The 22,008-nt window shown below is 41.0% G+C and overlaps 1 protein-coding gene across 5 annotated transcripts in view; it reads left to right on the top strand.

Annotated features, from left to right (window-relative positions):
- LOC130291607 (calpain-5-like) overlaps positions 1-22,008 on the top strand; it is a 184,552-nt gene that overhangs the window by 143,198 nt on the left and 19,346 nt on the right. For all 5 annotated transcript variants that reach the window (XM_056540565.1, XM_056540566.1, XM_056540569.1 and 2 more), the window contains 4 exons: positions 4,080-4,273; positions 4,646-4,723; positions 6,348-6,543; positions 10,627-10,749. In XM_056540565.1, coding sequence (XP_056396540.1) covers positions 4,080-4,273; positions 4,646-4,723; positions 6,348-6,543; positions 10,627-10,749 — 591 coding nt within the window. The remainder of the gene's footprint in view (positions 1-4,079; positions 4,274-4,645; positions 4,724-6,347; positions 6,544-10,626; positions 10,750-22,008) is intronic.

Below are 22,008 nucleotides of genomic sequence, written 5' to 3' on the forward strand. Positions count from 1 at the left end.
CGTAAAAAAATTTTATAAACATATTTGGTATTGCCACATGCGTAAAACTCTGAACTATCTAATTATCCCATATGGCGAACGGTGTAAATGTAAAAAAAAAATAAAAGTCCAAAATTGCTGCATTTTTGTCACATTTTATTTTTGTCCCAAATTTTTTATAAAATATGTATAAAAAGTAAAACCTAAGCAAAAGTGGTATCGTTAAAAACTAAAGATCACGGCGCAAAAAATTAGCCCTCATATCGCCCCCTACACGGAAAAATGGAAAGTTATAGGTGGTCAAAATAGGACAAATTCAAACATACAAATTTTGTTAAAATAGTTTGAGATTTTTTTTAAGCAGTACAATTATAGAAAAGCATATAACATGGATATCATTTTAATCATATTAACCCACAGAATAAAGAAAACATGTAATTTTTACCGTAAAGTGTACAGCGTGAAAACAAAACCTTCCAAAATTTTCTAAATTGCGGTTTTCTTTCCAATTTTACCACATATATTGATGAATAGATATACATTTTATAATCTGTATTATTTATTTTGGTTTTCCAACTTGTTTGTTAAAATTTTAGCTTAAAGCGCAACTGTCATGAAATGTTGGTGCAATAACCTGCACACAGCCTTTGTACTGTGTGCAGGTGGTGGGTATAGCAATATTTCTACCTAATATTTGCAGGCTTTCATGACTGCAAAAAATGCTTTTATTCAAAGCCACTGACGGTCGGATAGGTGTAGCGCGAGGTACGCGATGCCCCGCCGCCACCAGGCCCACCCCCACGCCTACCCCGTATGTCAGCGCTGGGAGCACTGTGTGATTGACACACAGGTCCCAGCGCATGCGCCCCTTCAGCTAATCCAACCTTCGCTCCGCTGTGTGTCATCCAGCAAGCGCTCACTCCTGCCACCGACTTCCTCCTCAGTGCACCTGCGCAGAGCAGCGCGCAATCAGGTTAGTTCTCGATACCAGGTGCAGAGAGGAAGCGCGCTTTCTGCACCTAGCACTGCGCAGGCGCACTGAGGAGGAAGACGGCGGCATGAGCGAGTGCTTGCTGGATGACACACAGCGGTGCGCAGGTTAGATTAGCTGAAGGGCGCATGCGCTGGGACCTGTGTGTCAATCACACAGCAGTCCCAGCGCTGACATACGGGGTAGGCCAGGGAGTGGGCGTGGTGGCGGCGTGGTGGCGGCGGGGCATCGCGTACCTCGTGCCAAGCCTATCCAACCGTCAGTGGCTTTGAATAAAAGCATTTTTTTGCAGTCATGAAATCCTGCAAATATTTGGTAAAAATATTGCTGTACCCCCCACCTGCACACAGTACAAAGGCTGTGTGCATGTTATTGCACAAAAATTTCATGACAGATGTGCTTTAATTGTCCCCAGGAAAAAGATGATTGGCCACACTGTTGGATGGTGATGATAGTTTATCATTGTATAGAGTGTCTGCTGAGCAAAACTGGAATATTTCTGAGGGTACAATAGCACGTGGTATTCAGAAATTCATGGTTTATTTACTGTAGCACATTCAGTAGCTGAACATGAAAATTGGTGAGATAAATATAGGTGTGTGCACTAGGATTTTGGTACATTTTGTGCCCCCCCAAAAACAAAACAAAAAAAAAAAATGGCAGGTGTGTTATAAGAATAATACAATACAAGAATATAGGTACACTACTGTGGTAGATGTATACAATGACATTGGTTAACCCTCAAAACTGATGTTAAAATTTAGACATTCGCCAGTATATCCTTGTGTGAAGGACATACCTGAGCCCACACACCAACGCCAAGGTTTCTCAAGCGGCACGGAACCTAACACTAACCTACCTGTGCATGATAAGCAAAACCAGGGTCCAGTGGGTAATTACAGCAGCATTAGGTCTGACTGTTGTTGTTTCGGTGTGTTATTAGACAGCTTTTTAGAACAAATTTGACAAAAAAAACATGATGTTATTTTTTTTTTTTTATCTATATCCCCTACCAGCTAATTATTGTTCTACCAGTGTTTCACAAGTTATTAGGAACTGTGCTCACCCCCATACCCTGTTTGTTGTGTGTAAATATTTGTATAGGGATGTTTGTATAAAACTTAAATATAGTAAAGTTGAAGTAAAGTTGCACGAAGATTGTATAATGATATCATTCATCAGGAAATGTGTAAGTTTCAGAAGTGTTGTAAATTAATTTTTTCTTTAAGGGGTTATCCAGGAAAAAACGTGTTTTTATATATCAACTGGCTCCAGAAAGTTAAACAGATTTGTAAATTACTTCTATTAAAAAAAATCTTAATCCTTTCAGTACTTATGAGCTTCTGAAGTTAAGGTTGTTCTTTTCTGTCTAAGTGCTCTCTGATGACACCTGTCTTGGGAAATGCCCAGTTTAGAAGCAAATCTCCATAGCAAACCTCTTCTAAACTGGGCGTTTCCCGAGACAGGTGTCATCAGAGAGCACTTAGACAGAAAAGAACAACCTTAACTTCAGACGCTCATAAGTACTGAAAGGATTCCGATTTTTTTAATAGAAGTAATTTACAAATCTGTTTAACTTTTTGGAGCCAGTTGATATATAAAAAAAAGTTTTTTCCTGGAATACCCCTTTAAGTTATTTTGCTAGTTATTTTGCTGTTGAGATCCAGATCTTTAATTGATGTTGTTTAAGGATTCTGGGTGCAGGTGCTCATGTAGTTGTATACATGTGCCTCTTGTGCATAACTAATAACTGGGTGACAGATTTCTTGAGTATTATTTATAATCCCATGGTATTTGCTTGTGGCTGGTGAATGCAGCAGGGGCCTTCTTTCTTAAATCTTATTGTACTTTTGCAAATTTGTTTTGCCAAAATGATATTAAGTGCCTGTCATGTGTATGTGCTTCGCATTACTAGATGGACACATTGAATATGTTGATAGAGAAGAAGTGATAATAATAGTAAAAATAGGAACTAGACAAAGAATTCCAGGAATTAATCTTAAATTCTGGAACTGTCCTATTATGAGCAAATTTTCTTTTTAATAGGTCAATGAAATGTAATAGACTATGGGGAGAATTTATCAAAATCTGTATAGTTTACTTAACACCAGCTGTAACCATTTCACGTTACTTCTGATAAGTGAGTATATTACATCCAGATCTGTAATATGAACGGTCTGTGGATACAGGGATGATTAATCTGCTGTGGGACATTCCAGTAACGGTCCCTAAACACTTTTTCTGCCCATTTATGATTCACACTTGCTTGCACTGTATAACTTGCTTGGTAATGGATGCTAACCATAGTATCATCATACATCAAACAGAGACTGCATATATGCTGTTAACTTTTTTAAAGTCTAAATAATTTAGGAAAAACAGCCAGGCATGCGTCATCTTTCAGAATGGGCTTTAGGAATTCCCTGTTCTAAATAGGTGGAGAATGGGCGAAGAGGTGGGACCTAACCTAACAGACATTTTTACTATGTTATGTGGAAAATTGTAAAACCCATTAAATGTAAAAGGCACAGGGGGAGATTTATCAAGCATTTAGGGGCATTGATGGGTTTTGCAGCTTTTTTGGGGTTATGAATTTATCATGTGCAACTTTTCTAAAAATGTTGTAAATTTGGTGCAGAGGGCTCCAAATGTCACAAATGAATGACAGCAATCTTTTTATCATTATAAGTATATACAGTGTGGAGAACAAGTATTTGATACACTGCCGGTTTTGCAAGTTTTCCTACTTACAATACATGAAAAGGTCTGTAATTTTTATCATAGGTACTTCTCAACTGTGAGAGACGAAATCTAAAACAAAAATCCATAAAATCCCATTGCATGATTAAAAAAAAAAAAAAAAAAAATGTTGCATTTTATTGCATGTAGCTGAATGTTCTGAAGAGGAACATTTTTTATAGAACAACACAAGGCAAATAGTTAAAAAATCAACTGATAAATGGCATTTATATCATTCTATATACAACAAGAATACTAAAAAAATTCTGTAAAATAATGCAGTAATGTTTCTTTTTGTATTTTGTAAGATTCTTAAATATATAAGGTCTTTATACATGTTGTGATCTGTAATATGTTATTCTATCCTTAGGCTGCCTCCTCCAGGGATATGGAAGTGGTGAATCCAATGGGACTAATCAAAGGGCATGCTTATTCAGTAACTGGTATAAAGAAGGTGACTCTGGGAGAGAAGACCCTTTGCTTTGGAAAGACCACCAAACTATTCATGATCAGAATGAGGAATCCATGGGGAAAAAGGGAGTGGAAAGGTGCATGGAACGATGAGTATGTACAATAAGGATAATTGATAATTTATGCAGCACAATGTATACAATACTCCATAAGCAAGAGGCCAGTAGTCAAATATGGTATTTGAGTTATGGTAGGAAATTGATATGTAATGGTATATAACTTTACTTAACACAGATGTCCCAATCTATGAGTCCTGCCAAATGAAACAGCACACTTTATGCCTTGCTAAGCCACTTGCACCGAAGTTGGCAAAGCTAATATACTGTATCAAAATCCACTGTATTCACTGCTCTTTATCATGCATGCCTTAAGGAAACCTGAAAGGTCAAATGCAAACAATTATAGTTCTTGTGAAAAAAGCAGATGTAATGTATATATATATTTTGTTTTTGTTTTATCTTGAAGATCTGAAGAGTGGAAAAAAGTGAGCAAATCTGAGAAAGGGAAGCTTGGACTGACTGTGCAAAATGATGGCGAGTTCTGGTGAGATTGGGACTCCAACAATATACTGAAATCAGATCAGCTGCAGCTATATACAGATAGATAGATAGTGCATATGGTGTTTGTTTTCTCTCTCATTCTCTTTTAACGTTTTGTTTGTTCTGAGAGGGTGGTTAGTGTTGTTTTTATTAATTTTTTACAAAATACTTGGTGATTTAAATAGGATGGTGCATGAGTAAAGACCTGTAGTTAATGTAACATCAGTGGGAAAAATGGTCAATGACTGAGAAATGAAAGCAAAACTGGCTTAGTTGCTAATAGCAACCAATCACAGCACTACTTTCATTTTCAAGAGTCAAATGTGAAACAGTCCTACATAGTGTTACATTAAAAGCATTCTGTGAGTTCCAATTTGCAAGAACAAGATGGTGCCAGTATAAGGAAACTTTCTGAATACATTTGGTAAATGTGCTTCACATAGAAAATGTATTTCATGTTAAGTAAAGCAATTCAAAACCACTGGGTGTTTATGTCATGGGAGAAGTCTGAGTCACTCAAAGACTATGGAATATAAAGGGAACAGGATTCAAGCCATTTACGAGTGTAGTCCTAGAAAGTCAACTAGTCTGACTAGTTGTGAACTACAGTGGCCACAAACCACAGCATCTTACAAAAAAAATAGTCTGTGTTGTAAGCTTTACAGAGGATATCTTCAGGAACTGACACCAGATGACAAACCAAAATGTTGTGACTTATGCATTGACTTGCAGGGCTGTAGCCACAACATTAAAATTTGGGGGTTAGAGAAACCAGGTGCCCTTATCAAGCACATGAGGGACTCACGTAAATGTGTTTTATGAAATGAGCAAACGCAAAGCCTACAATTCCTTCTTATTTGCCAAGGATACAGTCATTGACCTCTCCTAACAGGACATGCCACAGAGAGAAAGATCTGCCATTAGCAGGATGGTACATCTTCACTTCTCCATTTTGATGTTCACACAAACCTGAATGAAACATCAACATCTATTTACAGAAGTCTTAGCAAATATTTCTAGCATAGCAATAGGCATGGGTGTAACTAATAAGCCAACAGGCAAAGTAATAAATGCAGATCACTTGGAGACCAGGGAAATGATGAAACAACACAAAGGATGACATGGAGGCCAAAATAATGATAAACCTTTTGTGTTCTGATGGATTGTGTCATGTTTAAAGTTGTGTTATACAGCCCCATAGTTACACCTCTACCAATTGTGATTGCAAAAATTCTAAAATCCAAAAGTCCAGAGTCGCCTTTATGAAAGTTATTACTACTTTGCATGCCTATAGATTGTAGACAACACTGGTACATTGTATCTTTAGTTGTCATTTGGCAAAGGATAGTTTATGCCCTGGGCACAGACAATAAATATCCTTTGGTAGATATGCTGCTTGCATAAAATAATATGGGATTATATGAGTTAATATGATTTATTATTTGTGGCACTAGACAGTCTCTTTGTACAGTAGCATAGGTCAAAGACTGTAACATTTCATAGAAACAGTGAAAGAAAAAAATCTATGGAAAATACCTGCAGGCTATACTAATGCTCCAATAGGTTTAGCGTTCATTGCATTATGTAGTGATTTCACAATGAGATTAGCTGTGTTCTCTTTCCTGTAGGATGACTTTCGAGGACTGGTGTAATAACTTCACTCATATCGACGTCTGCCGTATGATAAACACTTCATATCTTAGCCAGCACAAAACATGGGAAAAGGGGGAGGCTCTAGGAAAATGGACAAGTAATGAAGACGCTCTACTGAATCGCTCCGGAGGATGCTTCAATAATAAAAGTACATTTTTTCAGAATCCACAGGTGACTGCAAGCCTGTATTTTAGAGACAGCTTAATATACATCGAGTGAGAGAAAAAAATAGACCTTCATTTAATTTAACCTTCATTTATTTATATAGCTCCCTTAACTGCAGCGCATTGTACATCTGAAAGGGGTTAAAATAAATTAAATAAATACAGGTACAGTGAAATTGACACATAGTAAATGTTAGACTGAAGACAGCGGGAAAGAGGGCTGTGCCGTAAGGACTTACAATGTACAGGGGAATGAGAGGAAAGCATTAGCCAGCAAAGGAGGATGTTTCAGTAGTTCAAACAGAAGATGATGAGGGCATGCACCAATAGTTTAGTTAAGTCAAAGTTGAGGAATGAGCAGCTGCAAGAAATATTTTTGAGGTGAAGGAGGTGGCACAGGACTGGATGTGTGGTTTAAAGGACAGTGCAGAGTTGAAGGTGATGCCAAGGCAATTGACAATTGACTGTGACTGATAGATCGGTTGGGGGAGCGGAGAGAAATGGAGGGAAAATGATGAATTCTGTTTCTGTTCCATTGAGTTTGAGAAAGCGAGAGGAGAAGAAGTAAGATAAAGCTGCTTGAAAATCTTGGATTTTTGATGGACGGGAGGTGACCCCTGGACCTGAGAGGTAGATTTGAGTGTCATCTGCTACTTGAAGCCATGGGATTCTATAATCTGTCCAAGGCCAAGAGTGTAGATGATCTAGAATAGGGGCCCCAGACAGAGTATTGGGGAGGTAAGGCGAAGGCAAGTGATTGAGAGACACTGAATGTGTGCTGGGGAGGTAAGAGGAAATACAGGAGATTGCAAAATTTGTGACATCTTGGGATAAGAGTATATACCAGGAAGGAATGGCCGATTGTGTCAAAGGCAGATGAGAAGTAGCACAGAACATTGGGGTGCGGCTTTGGCAATAAAGAGATAATTAACCACCTTGGTTAGTGTAGTTTTGGTACAGACCTGTGTGAAGTTGGCACCCTATGTTCACAGTGATAAATTTAAATACACCATTCGTTTGTGCTGGTTTGTGCCGCAAAAATGAATGTTTGTGCCGGTTTGGTTCCTGAGATATTGCGTGTTAAATATACATTTGTTTGTGCTGCATTTGTGCTGCAAAAATTTTAGTTTGTGCTGCTTTGGTTTCCGAGATATTGCTTGCTCAATTTTCTGAAACTCCGCCCACTTTGCACCCCATGTTGTTAAATGTAAAAAATAAATACACCATTCGTTTGTGCTGCATTGGTTTCCGAGATATTACATGTTCAATATGCTGAAACCCCGCCAGGGCTATCTATCGATATTGATCTTTTGTGTGTCGAGGGCTGAGGTGACAGTTGTGTTATAGAATGTAGTGGCTGTGTTGTGGAGAATGGATATGGTGGAGAATGGTAGAAGAGAGCCTGAGTGTGTGTAAGTGTTGAGATATTTGACTTTTCTATGAGGGTGGGCAGAGTTCTGGAGTGGGGATTAGTTGAAGAGAAGAGAGTGTAAGCAGGTTATGATTAGATATGACGCAGAGATGGGTGAAGATTAGATCAAGTGTGTGACCCTCTTGTGAGTGGCTATGGAGGACCACTGTGAAAGGCCAAAGGAACAGATTAGCAAAAGGAGTTTTGAGACGATTGACTGGGATGATTTGATGGGGATGTCTGATGGAGAACTGTAGGAGCCAGGTAGTGAAGTGATCAATGATGGGGGTTAAAGGACCTGGTTGTCAGTAGTTGACGGACACTTGGAGGTTAGAGGGGGAGTAGATACGGACAGAGTATAGTTCAAAAGAATTGAGGACAAAGGGTGAGATGGATTTGTGGTCAATTAACAGTTGAAGGCAGGTAGGTGTGGAAAAATTAAAGACCCTCATAGAAGTGGGAAAGGCAATGTCTGAGGGTGATAGCCATGTTTCTGTGAAGCCTAGAAAAAATAGATTGTGGTCAGTAAAGAGTTCATGGATGAAGGAAAGTTAATTGCCGACAGAGCAGAGTCTCCAGAGTGCTCCTGAGAGGAAGACGAGGGGGGCAGGAGTTGGGTTCAAATGTATAAGCTTAGAGGGGTTGCAGTATTGGGGGGAGCTGGAGAGTGTCAGGAGAGCAATGTGATGGATGGGATTTGGTGAGGGGGCCCAGGGTTAGGAGAGATGTCATCAGTGGTAAGGAGAAGCAGGGACAGAGATAGTAGATATGAATATAATAGTTTGTGAGAAGGGTGAGAACATTTGAAAACACATTTTTTAAGGTATATACAAAGGACAGCAGTAGGAAACAAAGTAATGGGAGGAAGTAAATCAAATCACTGTAGCCATTTTTGAATTTCACATATTTTAGCAAAGATGACATACAATGGGGCCCCTTATGGGCCCATAGTGAGCTAAACAGACCACTTACATGGCACATCCAGCACTCCACTGATAAAGGTGATTTTGGTGTAACTTTTCTTTGCTCCTTCAGCAGCCTTGGGTATGAAAATGCTATGTGAAATGAGGTAAAGAAAAACTACCTTCACATAGTCAGATCATCAGTATCATGTGAAGAACTATGTATGGCTTGTGCATCATATGTAAAGGTGTCACATTTGCTTGGATGAGTGATATTAACTTGATTTCAGGTAACCATATGAACAGTTTTCCTCCAGAATGGCTTTTTTCTATTTGAGTCTTTGACATCTCAGTGGAAGATTCAGGATCTTCATCCTATTTGGCCATCTTGATGTTTATTATTTAGCTGTTTGTATATCTGATTTATGATTTTAGCTATTTTTTTCAGAATAAGCCATCATGCAGGTATCCTTCAGTTTTCCCCTTGTGTAGGCTCCATTTCTAATTGTCAGCTTTTCCTAAGGGTGGGCACTACCTGTATAGTATTCTCTTACACTAAGTGACACTGAACCCTCTCCAGCCTACAATCTTGGTTTTGCTTAAAAATCACTATTTGGGTATGTTCACACATACAGGATCCTGCACAGATTTGATGCACATGATTTGTAGATTAGAAGCTGTGGTCAGCCATTTAGTTTACATTGAAATCTGCAGCTGAAAATCCTGCTTATCAAATCTGTGCAGGATACTGCCCTTATAGAGTCATAGGCAGAGTTCTACAAGTCCCTGTCCCTGCAGGTACTGATCAACAAAACATACACGGTATACCTTGCTGCTCAGTTAAATTCACTGTAACACATGCTGAACACTCCACAGTATATATATCACTACTCAATGTACAGATTTGTCTAAAATAAATATCCAAAATTCTGCTAAATGTGTTACTGGGCACCATACATGCACTGTGCTAAAGGCCCTACAGCATGTGTATCGATGCTTGGTGAACAGATTTGCCTGAAATGAATTCCCCAAAAATTGGAGTCAGAATAAACCAATTTACCAATCATCTCTGCCTTACACACCATTGAGAATGAATCTGCCTCTAGGGGACCATCAACATAAATGGGCAGTAGTGGTTTATTGTAAAACATTCACCACAGTGAAAATGACCCTAATCAATGCATTGTAAGAAAGCCGTCTATCCACCAGAGACTCTTCTGGGTTTAGAGATTTGAGTTAAAATGAATGTATAACTTCACATACAAAACTTTACCAAACAAATGCATTGGAAACTCCTCTAGGACTCCTTAAAGGAGTAGTCTAATGGGAAAAAAACGTATCCCATATCCGCAGGACAGGGATAAATTTTAGATCGCAGGGGGGTCTGAGCGCTGGGGACCCTTCAGTCTCCTGTATGGAGCCCCAGCTCTCCCCTGGAGCAGCACCTCACAACCACCACCAGAAGCAGGGTCTGCCACACGGCTCTCCCATAGAGATACATAGATGGAGTGTGGCCCCCACTTGGGCAGGGGTTGTGACATGCAGCTCCAGTGGAGAGCCGGTGCTCCGTACAGTAGATTTTGGGGGGGGACCACATCACTCGGATATTATGCAGATCGGGGATACGTTTTTTTGCATGAGATATCTCCTTTAATAATGTAGATTATGGGGTCTTTCAAACTAAACTAAACATCCTCTTTTTATGCATCATTTCACAGAAGGAGCTATTGTACTGTACTTTGTTCTTCATCCAGAAGTTTCATCTTTTATTTTTCAGTACATATTCGAGGTGAAAAAAGAAGAAGATGAGGTGCTGGTTTCACTGCAGCAAGAGGATCAGCGAATACTCAAGAAGTTTGGGAGAGGAAACAGTTTCATTATTGGCTTTGAAATTCTCAAGGTAGAAAACATAAGAAGCTCTTTCTGTATTTATATGTGCGACGCAGTTTCTGTAGAGAATTCACAAAGGACTTTTAAAAAGGGAAACAAAATTTCACATAACAAGACAGAATAACAATGAGTGCACGTTCTGGACCAGAAAAGTGTCATAACTACTTTGTCACTTTGTAATCCCAATGTTATAGCTCTGAGTTAACACCTAACCTGTAAATAGTGTGTCGCCAGTGGCGTTGCTAGGGTCGGTGTCACCTGGTGCGGAAGGAAATGGTGACCTCCCCCCCCCCCCCCCCCCCACAAAAAACAACTGCAACTCAGCAATACAATTCCAACCAACCTTCCCGGTCTCTCTACTCATCACCGCTCAATTTGTGGTGTTTTACGTCTGGATTTTTGTCCAAAATATGTAAAAAATCAGGCACAAGGTGGGAGATTTATCAAAACCTGTCCAGAGGAAAAGTTGCTGAGTTGTCCATAGCAACCAATCAGTTCGCTTCTTTCCTTTTTAACAAGGCCTCTGCAAAATAAAAGAAGCGATCTGATTGGTTGCTCTGGACAGGTTTTGATAAATCTCCCTCAAAAAATGTGACTGTTTTTCGTGCAGATTTTTCTAATAAAAAAAAAAAATACATATATACGGACAATCTGTAATGCGAAATGTATTTGGGGGGGTTTGGGTGATTTTTTATTATTTTTCATGTTTTTTGCGTGACCAGTTGTACTTTGTAATGACATCACTCATTTTACCATAAATGTATGGCATAACCAAAAAATTATTTTGTGGGGAAAAAAAAAAAGACGAAAAGTTTTCAACTTTTGGAAGGTCTCGTTTTATGCTGTACACTTTACGGTAAAAAGGACATGTTTTCTATATTCTGTAAATCAATACAAATAAATAATATGGAAACAGCTTTACTATTATTGCACTACTTAAAAACAAAATTATACTTTTTAAACAAAATTTATATGTTAAAAACCCTCCAACTCTTAAATTTTTCCATATACGGGGCTGTACTTTTGCGTATATGTGAGTTTTTGATCACTTTTTAATTATATTTTTCTGGGATGTGATCACAAAGCAGCAATATTTAGTGATACCAAATAGGTTTATTTTATCTATCTTTAAAAAAAAAATTTTTTATTTTTTTGTAAAATGGGAAAAGGGGATTTTATTTTTATTGAGGAAAGGGGCTAATTCACATCTTTGTTTTTTGATTTTTACTACTTTAACTTTTTATGTCCCCATGGGATTTTAAGAGGCTAATAAATATTTTTCTAATACATACAAAAGCATACAAAGGCTCGCATACAAACGCAAACACACATTCATACACAAATATTACTTGGGCACTTACATTAACTTATACATTACACCACTGGTCTCAAATTGTGGACCTCCAGCTGTTGCAAAACTACAACTCCCAGCTTGCCCAGAGAGCTAAAGGCTGTCCAGGCAGGTTGGAGGTTGTAATTAGGAACAGCAGGAAGTCCATAGTTTGGAGACCACTGTAAACACACTAATCTCATATAGCTAGTCTCCTAACATACCTCACTCCCTTCACTTAGGGTCAGAAGCGGGAGAAAATGCAGCGGTGATAAAGAGGAGAGGGGCACGGGACCGCATCACAGGCAGCTCCTGGCTTTAATAACCTTTTACCTTGGCCCCTCCCCTTCCTCTGTGACTTGATGATACAGGAAGAAGACTGGAGATGCACAGTAAAGTAAGCGTATGTATCGGCCGTGCACCTCCAGCCTATCAGCTGCTATATGTCACTCACTGTACAACTGCCGGGACTTGAATTTGATGGGACGGATGCACCAGAGTCAGGGTGTCACCCCACCAAAGGGTGTCACCCGGTGCGGTCCAGCCCCTCCCCCCCATAGCAACACCACTGTGTGTCACTTTGAAAAAATAGAAAATCTAAACTGTGTAACAAGTTACAATGCCATTCACTGACCATGTACACATTATATCAGTAATCATGGTTACAAAAATATATTAGTGATTTGTTATATTACACTGTACTTTTGGACATTTGCATTCAGATGCTTTGCTATGACATATAAAATATAGATCTGGCTCCCCCCATTTTTCTTTATCACCTCTGAGATGTTTCTGCACCTTAATTGGGGTCACCTGTGGTAAATTCAGGTGATTGAACATGATTTGGAAAGACACATTCCTGTCTATATAAGGTCCCACAGCTGACAATTCATATCAGAGAAAAAAAACAAGCCACGAGGATAAAATAACTGCCTGGAGAGCTGAGAGACAGGAGTGTGTGTACCCAGAGATTTGGGGAATGGTACAAAAACATTTCTGCTACACTGGAAGATTCCAAGAGCCCAGTGCCCTCTGTAAATCATAAATAATGTAAGAGGTAAGGAACAATATCACTCTTTCTAGAGATTGCATCCCCACCAAACTAAGTAATTGGTGGAGAAGGGCCTTAGTAAGAAAGATGACCAAGAACCCAATGGTCAATCTGGCTGAGCTCCAAACATCCAGCATTCAGATGGGAGATACTTCTACAAAGTCAACCACCCTCACCACAGCACTCCAACAATTTGGCCAGATTGGCCAGAAAGAAGCCTCTTCTTAAGAAAAAAAAATTAAAGCCTATCTAAAGTTTACAAAAAAATAAAAAAATAAACAGACTGTGAGAAAAAAGATTCTCTAGTCTGACAAAAAACAATATTGAACCTTTTGGTCTCAATTCTAAGTGTCATGTTTGGAGGAAACCAGGCACTGCTCATCACCTGCTCTATACCATCCATACAAGCTTAGTGGTAACTGCTGTGTGGGTGTTTTTCAGCAGCTTAGGCAGAGAGACTAAACAGGGTTGAGGGAAAGCTGATATTCTGAATGACATGATCCAGAATGCTCTGGACCTCAGATAGGGCCAAAAGTTCACCTTTCAACAAGACAATGACCCTAAGCACACAACCAAGAGGTGGCTTAGAGACAACGCTGTGAATGTGCCCGAGTGGCCCTGACTTGAACCCAATCGTACATCAATGGAGAGACCTAAAAATGACTTCCACCGATGGTCCCCATCCAACCCAATAGAGCGCGAGAAACCCTACAGAGAAAACTGGCATAAAATCCATGTGTGGCATTTTACCCAAGAATACTGGAGGCTGTAATCCCTGCCAATGGTGTAGGAAAGAGTCTGAATACTAATGTACTATTTATGAGTACATATGTAAATAAAAAATCATAAGGACAGTGTCTCATTGGGCAGGGAAGAGTGCAGCCCTAATATGACCCACAACGCTGTCCCTGCCTACTTGACAATCCACCCTAGATAGCAGATTCTCAATTGGGCAATGTTCCAGAGAGGAGTGCACACCAAGCTAAAACCTGATTGGCCTTATACTCCAGCAGCAGATCGGATCGGAAGAGCTGTCACTTATCTGTGCATAGCTCTGTGTAATGCACAGCCATCACCATAGTGATGCATGATTTTGCTGCCTTTGGACCTGGCTGCACTGAAGATCCAGGCCATATTGTGACCAGAGTTATTTCATCAACTTATCATTTTCTGTCATAGTTTTAGTCAACAACACTTTCTCAGTGATTAAAACTAAATAAAAACTCAGTTATGATGACTAAAACTATAACTAACTATTCTGACTCCGATTGTTGTGATAGCGATCCATCCCTTGTAAGACCTCTATGCCTGGCCTGTATAAGCAGATACGGTCACTGCGGACAATCCTTATCAGATAGCTGAACTCACCAATACTGTTTTCATCCACAAGCTGGTTTATTCTGTACATCAAACAGGAATGCAGCAGAATGAATGGATTTCAGTATTATGTGCTCAAAAGATGATGCTTTCCTTAGCTTAGCATGCAGAATACATGAGTCCCTGTTACATGTGGCAGATGCAGGCAGCCATGACACAGGAAGTGATGCACTAAGCAGGGGTGTGGTTACATACAAAGGAAATGAGTCATAGCTTTCAGGAGAGAGAAACATGAGCATTACCAAAAAAGGCCACAAGGTTGCAGCAAATAACTAACCATAGAAAAATCCATAGGAAATAGATCAAAGAATAAACTATGTCAATTCCATCTACAATAATGAGAATATTAACTGTATAACAGCATACTCCCCATCTGGCAGTGTAAATGTCACTGTTTTATACCATAACAGTAGTTATACAATTGCAAATAAATAACAGTGCAATTTGCTTGATGTCTTGAGAACCTGGAAGACAAAAAGAAGAATATGCAAATAATGCAAGAAGACTTAAAGGGGTACTCCAGTGGTTCATTTTTTTGACTATATGGCATCTTCTTTGTAAGTTTAGTTTTTTTGCAATATACATGTGTTATATGTTTTGGCAGCATGTATGTGTTTTTCTTACCTGTTTGTTGGGCAGGAAGTTCTGTTGTTCAGAGGGTTTTATTTTACTGTTGTCCACAGTTCTGAGTCTGTTGTGGACAAGATGTCACAGCTTTTTTTTTTTTTCTCTGTCTGCAAGAGAAAAATAAGCCACGCCCCCTCATCTCATCCAGCTGAGTACACAGCTCCTCACCTCCCCTCCCTCCTGCCCTGTATTCTAAGGACTCAGGTCTGCACAGGAGAAGGAACACAGAGAAGATAAGTGTTATCTGAAGGGGAGGATGAGAAGGTGCACGGGCTGGGGATGTATGGACTGCAGGGTTATAAATCTCATACTGGGAATGATCTCTATGTGAAGGGGGAGGGGGGGCTCCTGAATGACACATGCTGGGAGTTGTAGTCCCTGTTGTGTGTGTATGCTAGTGTTTACAAACCAGTGTGCCTCCAGCTGTTGCAAAACTACAACTCCCAGCATGCCCTGACAGACTTTGGGTATGCTGGGAGTTGTAGATTTGCAACAGCTGAAGGGACACTGGTTGGGAAACACTGTTCTAGCCTATTCAGCATACACATCATGTTACACCAGTGTTTCCCAACCAGTGTGCCTCACGCTGCTGCAAAACTACAACTCCTAGCATGCCCAAAGGCTGTCAGGGCATGCTGGGAGTTGTAGTTTGCAACACCTGGAGGCACCTTGGTTGGGAAACACTGGTGTATGCCCTATAGAGGTGTGGTGAACTACAACCCCCAGGAGACTACAGAGGCAGCATGCTGGTGTTATATCACAGACTGAAGACTCCTGAATGATGCATGCTGGGAGTTGTAGTCCCTTTTGTGTGTGTTTGCCAGTGTATCCCAACCAGGGCTGATTATATTAGTGTGCTGTGTATAAAGGGGCCGACCCGGGAAAATAGTAGCATGGGTAAAGGGTGGAACAAACAAAAAAAAGGAGCCGCCCCAAACCAGCAAGGCATGTGGCATGCTGGGATTTGTAGTTTTCAGCACAGCAAGAAAGAGGAAATAGAGGCAAAGATAGGAAAACAAAGTGGGGGATAAAAAGACAACAAGTAACGGAAATAGTGTAGGCTAAACAACAAGAATAGAAATGAGACAAAACAAATAGGGTAAGTCAAAAACGGAAAAACACGTTGACCATCGGAGTACCCCTTTAAAGTAATTACAATAAGGTTCAAGACTCTTTCTTCTTGAAGACAAAGGTAGGAACCAACAGCATAGGCACGCAAGTTCATTCTCCAAAGGGCAAGAGCAAAATAAGTTCCGTGATAGGTCTGATGAAAGTCTTTACAGTCCCTTGTCTTGCAACGTTCACCTCCACCTTGCGTACTTTACCGTCATCACTAGGAATGCTCTTTACAATAAGTCCCATAGGCCACTCGATTCTTTCCGCTTGTTAATCCTTGAGCAGAACGAGATCTCTAATTGCTATGTTAGGGTTCATATGTAGAGTATGAGGAGAAAAATGAAACAGAAAAGTGCAGCAATGTGCCGTTACTCTTAGCAACAGTATATTAGGTGTCAGAGGAGGAATCTTGCTCACCTTTCCGTGTTGTACTGTGGGCACAACACCATATAGCGCTTGCAGTTGAAACCGTAATAGTAGGAGCCAGGAGTGCTGCTGGCACCTTCCCGTTCTGGGATACTCCTGAACGGTCTTGGAAGTGCAGATGTCTGTAACCATAGCCACTGAAAAAAGTGATGAACTCTCTGTCTTCAACTGACACGGCTATTTTGTTGTCATCACTTGTAGTACTAAACACTGCAGCACCTAGGTTGTCATAACAAAGGACAGGAGTAGCATGCTGTACTTGGATGACGTCAAGAGGCTTCTCCTCTTCTTCATAACGGGGAGGGCATCGTTTAAATTGGGAGACACACACACACAAAAAACATACACCTTTAAAGGGGTACTCCGCCCCTAGACATCTTATCCCCTATCCAAAGGATAGGGGATAAGATGTCAGATCGCCAGGGTTCCGCTGCTGGGGACCCCGGGGATCGCCGCTGCAGCACCCCGCTATCATTACTGCACAGAGCGACATCGCTCTGCGTGTATTGACGGGCAATACAGGGGCCGGAGCATCATTACGTCACGGCCCGCCCCCGTCAATACAAGTCTATGGGAGGGGGCGTGGCGGTCGTCACGCCCCTCTGCCATAGACTTGCATTAAGGGGAGGGGCCGTGATGTCATGAGGGGCGGGGCCATGACGTCACACTGCTCCAGCCCCTGTATCGCCCGTCATTACGCACAGAGCGAACTCTCTCTATGCAGTAATGATGCCGAGGTCCCCAGCAGTCTCCGGGGGGTCCCCAGCAGCGGGACCACGGCGATCTAACATCTTATCCCCTATCCTTTGGATAGGGGATAAGATGCCTGGGGCGGAGTACCCCTTTAAATTGCATGTTGACTAATGGCAGAAGTCTGTCCAATAAAACAGAGGAACTGTAGTGGTTGATGTCTGAGGAGAATTATGGCATAGTGGGTATAGCAGAGACTTGGTTGGGCGATAGCTGTGACTGGGCGGTCAACATACAGGGTTATAGTCTATTTAGGAAGGATTGGACAAAACGGAAAGGGGGAGGAGTTTGTCTTTATGTGAAATCAAGTCTGAAGACCGCACTGCGGGAGGATATATGGGAGGGAAACGATAATGTGGAGTCATTATGGGTAGAAATATATGGCGCTGAAAATAAAAAAAAATTCTGATGGGGGTTTGCTATAAGCCACCAAACATAATGGAAGAACCAGAAGATCAATTATTGAGGCAAATAAACAAGGCAGCAAATCAGAATGAGGTGATAATAATGGGGGACTTTAACTATCCTGATATAAACTGGGAGACTGACACCTGTGAATCTCATAAAGGAAACAGGTTTCTGACTATAGCTAAAGACAATTATCTGTCCCATATGGTGCAGGGCCCAACCAGAGGGGGTGCCCTACTAGACTTAATATTAACCAACAGACCGGACAGAGTAACTAATGTGCAAGTAGAAGTACACCTAGGAAATATTGATCATAATAAAATACATTATAACTTGTTCTTCAATAAGCGAATCTCTCGAGGGGCCACAAAAACATTGAACTTTAGGAAGGAAAAGTTTGATCAACTCAGAGAAGCACTTAACAATATAAAATTGGATAATGTCCTCAAAAACAAAAATACTGAAACTAAATTTCTTAAATTCTCACTGTAAGATTGTTACACTTTGCGCTCCGGCCACAAGCACCGGCCGTGAGCTGAGAATCCCTATGTCCCCGTCTCCCGGCAGGCAGGTAATTCGCATCGTGGAACGCGCCCGCATGCGAATCCTAGCCCATCACTCACCATGCTCCGCTGCCGCCTCCTCCCCTGTGTCTCAGCTCCTGCACACGCGCCCCCGATTCCTAGGGCGCGCATGCGCTGGAGCTCTGAAATTTAAAGGGCCAGGACGCCCATAATTACTGTCACACCTGTCACTATATTATAAAGCTCCTGCATCTCCCCCACTTCCCTGACAGATCTTCTGTGCCCCTAGCCTGAGATTAAACATTCCCTATTGCCTGTTTGCCTTATCGTTTATCCAGACCTTCCCGCTACGTTATAGACTTCGCACCTTTGCCGCCTGCCTTGACCTTCTGCTACGTCTGACTACGCTACTGCCTTATCCTCTGATACCTCGCCTTGCCCAGCTACCTGTGTGGTCGAGCTGTGTCGGGGGTAGTGACCCGGGTGTCGCCTGCCGCAGCAAGCCCATCCTGCCTTGCGACGGGCTCTGGTGAAGATCAGCGGCACCTTAGACTCCGCTCCCCGATACGGTCCATGTCATCAGCCACACAGGTTAGAGGATCCACGTCCAGCTCCGTTACAAAGATGTATATACCTTGTGGGAATAAAAGGGTCAGAAATAAAAGAAAACCAATATGGATGAAAAAAATGTTAAGGGGGCAATAAATGACAAAAACAAAGCATTTAAACTACTAAAACAGGACGACAGTGAAGAAACATTAAAAAGCTTTAGAGAAAAATGTAAAATATGTAGAAAACAGATAAAAGCCACAAAAATAGAGACAGAAAAACTTATTGCCAAAGAGAGTAAAACTGACCCCAAAATGTTTTTTTAACTATATATATAGCAAAAAAGGTTAAAAATGAAAGTGTTGGCCCTTTAATTAATGATGAGGAAGACATTACAAACGGGAATCAGGAAAAAGCAAATATATTAAACAAATTTTTCACCACTGTATTCACCAAGGAAAATTAAATGCCAGGTGAAATACAGCGAGATAAGGTAAACTCCCCAGTACAGGTCACCTGTCTAACCCAGAAAGAAGTACAGTGCCGCCTACAAAAAATCTAAATAGACAAATCACCAGGTCCAGATGGCATTCACCCCCGTGTTCTAAAGTAATTAAGTAATGTAATAGACAGACCCTTATATTTAATATTCAGGGATTCTATAGTGACAGGGACTGTTCCCCAGGACTGGCGCATGGCAAATGTGGTGCCAATATTAAAAAAGAGGTCAAAAGGTGGCCCGGGAATTATAGGCCTGTTAGTTTAACCTCCGTTGTATGTAAAGTGTTTGAGGGTTTACTAAGGGATGCTATTTTGTAGTATCTTGATAAAAATAAATGTATGACTCCATATCAGCATGGATTTACAAGGGATTCGTGTTGTCAAACTAACCTGATCAGCTTTTATGAGGAGGTGAGCTCCAGACTGGACCAGGGGCAATCGCTGGTGTCGTATATCTGGATTTTTCCAAAGCATTTGATACAGTGCCACATAAAAGGTTGGTGCATAAAATGAGAAGGATTGGACTGGGGGAGAATGTGTGTAAGTGGGTAAGTAACTGGCTCAGTCATAGTAAACAGAGGGTGGTTATTATTGGTACTTATTCTGATTGGGTGACTGTTACTAGTGGGGTACTACAGGGGTCAGTCTTGGGTCCTGTTCTATTTAATATATTCATTAATGACCTTGTAGAGGAGTTGAATAGTAAAGTAGGAATCTTTTCAGATGATACTAAACTCTGTAAAGCGGCAAAACGCTATAGAGGACAGTGCACTATTACAAATGGATCTGGATAGGTTGGTGGTTTGGGCTGGGAAGTGGCAGATGAAATTCAACACTGATAAATGTAAGGTAATGCACATGGGGAGGAAAAATCAGGGCTGGGATTATATGTTAAATGGGAGAACACTTGGGACGACTGACGTGGAAAAGGACTTGGGAGTGTTAGTTAATAGTAAATTTAGCTGCAGTGACCAGTGTCGCGCAGCTGCTGCCAAGGCAAATAAAATCATGGGGTGCATCGATAGGAGTATAGATGCCCACAACAAGGAAATAATTATCCCGCTGTACAAATCACTAGTCAGACCACACATAGAATACTGTATACAGTACTGGGCACCAGTGTACAAGAAAGATATAGTGGAGCTGGAGAGGGTTCAAAGACGGGCAACCAGAGTAATGCGGGGAATGGGAGGACTACAGTACCCAGAAAGATTATCAGAATTAGGGTTGTTTAGTTTAGAAAAAAGAAGGCTTACAGGAAACCTAATAACTATGTATAAATATATCAGGGGGCAGTACAGAGATCTCTCCCATTATCTATTTATACCTAGGACTGTATCTATAACAAGGGGGAATTCTCTACGTTGGAGGAAAGAAGGTTCTTTACTGTAAGAGCAGTGAGACTGTGGAATTCTCTGCCAAAGGAGGTGGTCATGGTGAACTCTGTAAAAGAATTTAAAAGGGGTCTGGATGGAGAATAAGAATTATATGGAGAATAATAAGATTACAGGTTATGGATTCTAGATCTATATCAATTCAGTAGGGACTCATTAGGCTTATAGGTTGAACTTGATGGACTCTGGTCTTTTTTCAACCTCATGAACTATGTTACAAGTCCGTTCCCCAACACGTAAGTTTTGAAGGAGCAGATGTCAGATGACATACGCTTCCTGCCCAAGCATACATCGCCCACTATTACCCAGCCTAGGTCAAGTCTTTGTGCATAAGGGGAGTCGTCAGGTCCATCACAGTGGTCATGTACTTTATGTACTCTGAGAATGTCTCTTCCTAGCAGGAACTAAATTTCAGCATCCGTGTCCATTGCAGGAATCACATCAATAAGGTGCCTTAAGTGAGGATGGGGATATGTGGCTTCTGGAGTGGGAATCTCTTCCCTTTTGTCTGGTATCTGGTCACACTCAACTAATGTTAGTAGGGGTATGCCCTCTCCCCCCTTGATGTGAGAGATCATGAACCCATCGACCCTTCTGCCAAAGGTCTCTACATGACCAGAACAGGTTCTTGAAGTATACAGTGTGGTGTGGACCTCTGTGCCAAAGATCTCAAAGAATTCAGGCTTAACCAGGAATCTGTTGCTATGTTCATCTATTATGACGAACATCCTAGTCGCTTTCTCAGGATAGTCCTTTGGGTTTACCTTGACTAGGCATACCTTGGTGCAGCATTTGTGATCCAAGCCCTCTCTACAGACTTCTGTGTATGAAGAGAGAACATTATCTTTGGCTGGAGCATGACTTTGTTGCTCCCCACCATTATTTGAGGAAGGCGAGGAGATAGCGGACTGCTGTAGTTTGTCTGGACGTGGAGTAGGATGCATAGTTGTAACATGTTTGTCGCTACTGCGTTCTGTGCACTTGATGACAACTTTACAGTCTTTAGCAATATAGCTATAAGAAGCACAGCACTTGAAGCATATTCCAAGTTTCTGTAGAATCTCCCTGCGCTCTTGTAAAGTCTTTGCCCTAAGTCCATGACATTTCTTAAGAGGGTGAGGCTTCTTTTTAATAGGACACTGGCGATTAGGGTCTTTATCTTTGTCATCCACAATGCCCTGTTCACTAGGTGAGGTAGTGGAGGGTGAGTTGTCTG

Source organism: Hyla sarda, chromosome 9 (assembly GCF_029499605.1).
Source record: "Hyla sarda isolate aHylSar1 chromosome 9, aHylSar1.hap1, whole genome shotgun sequence".
In the NCBI taxonomy this organism is placed as follows: domain Eukaryota; kingdom Metazoa; phylum Chordata; class Amphibia; order Anura; family Hylidae; genus Hyla; species Hyla sarda.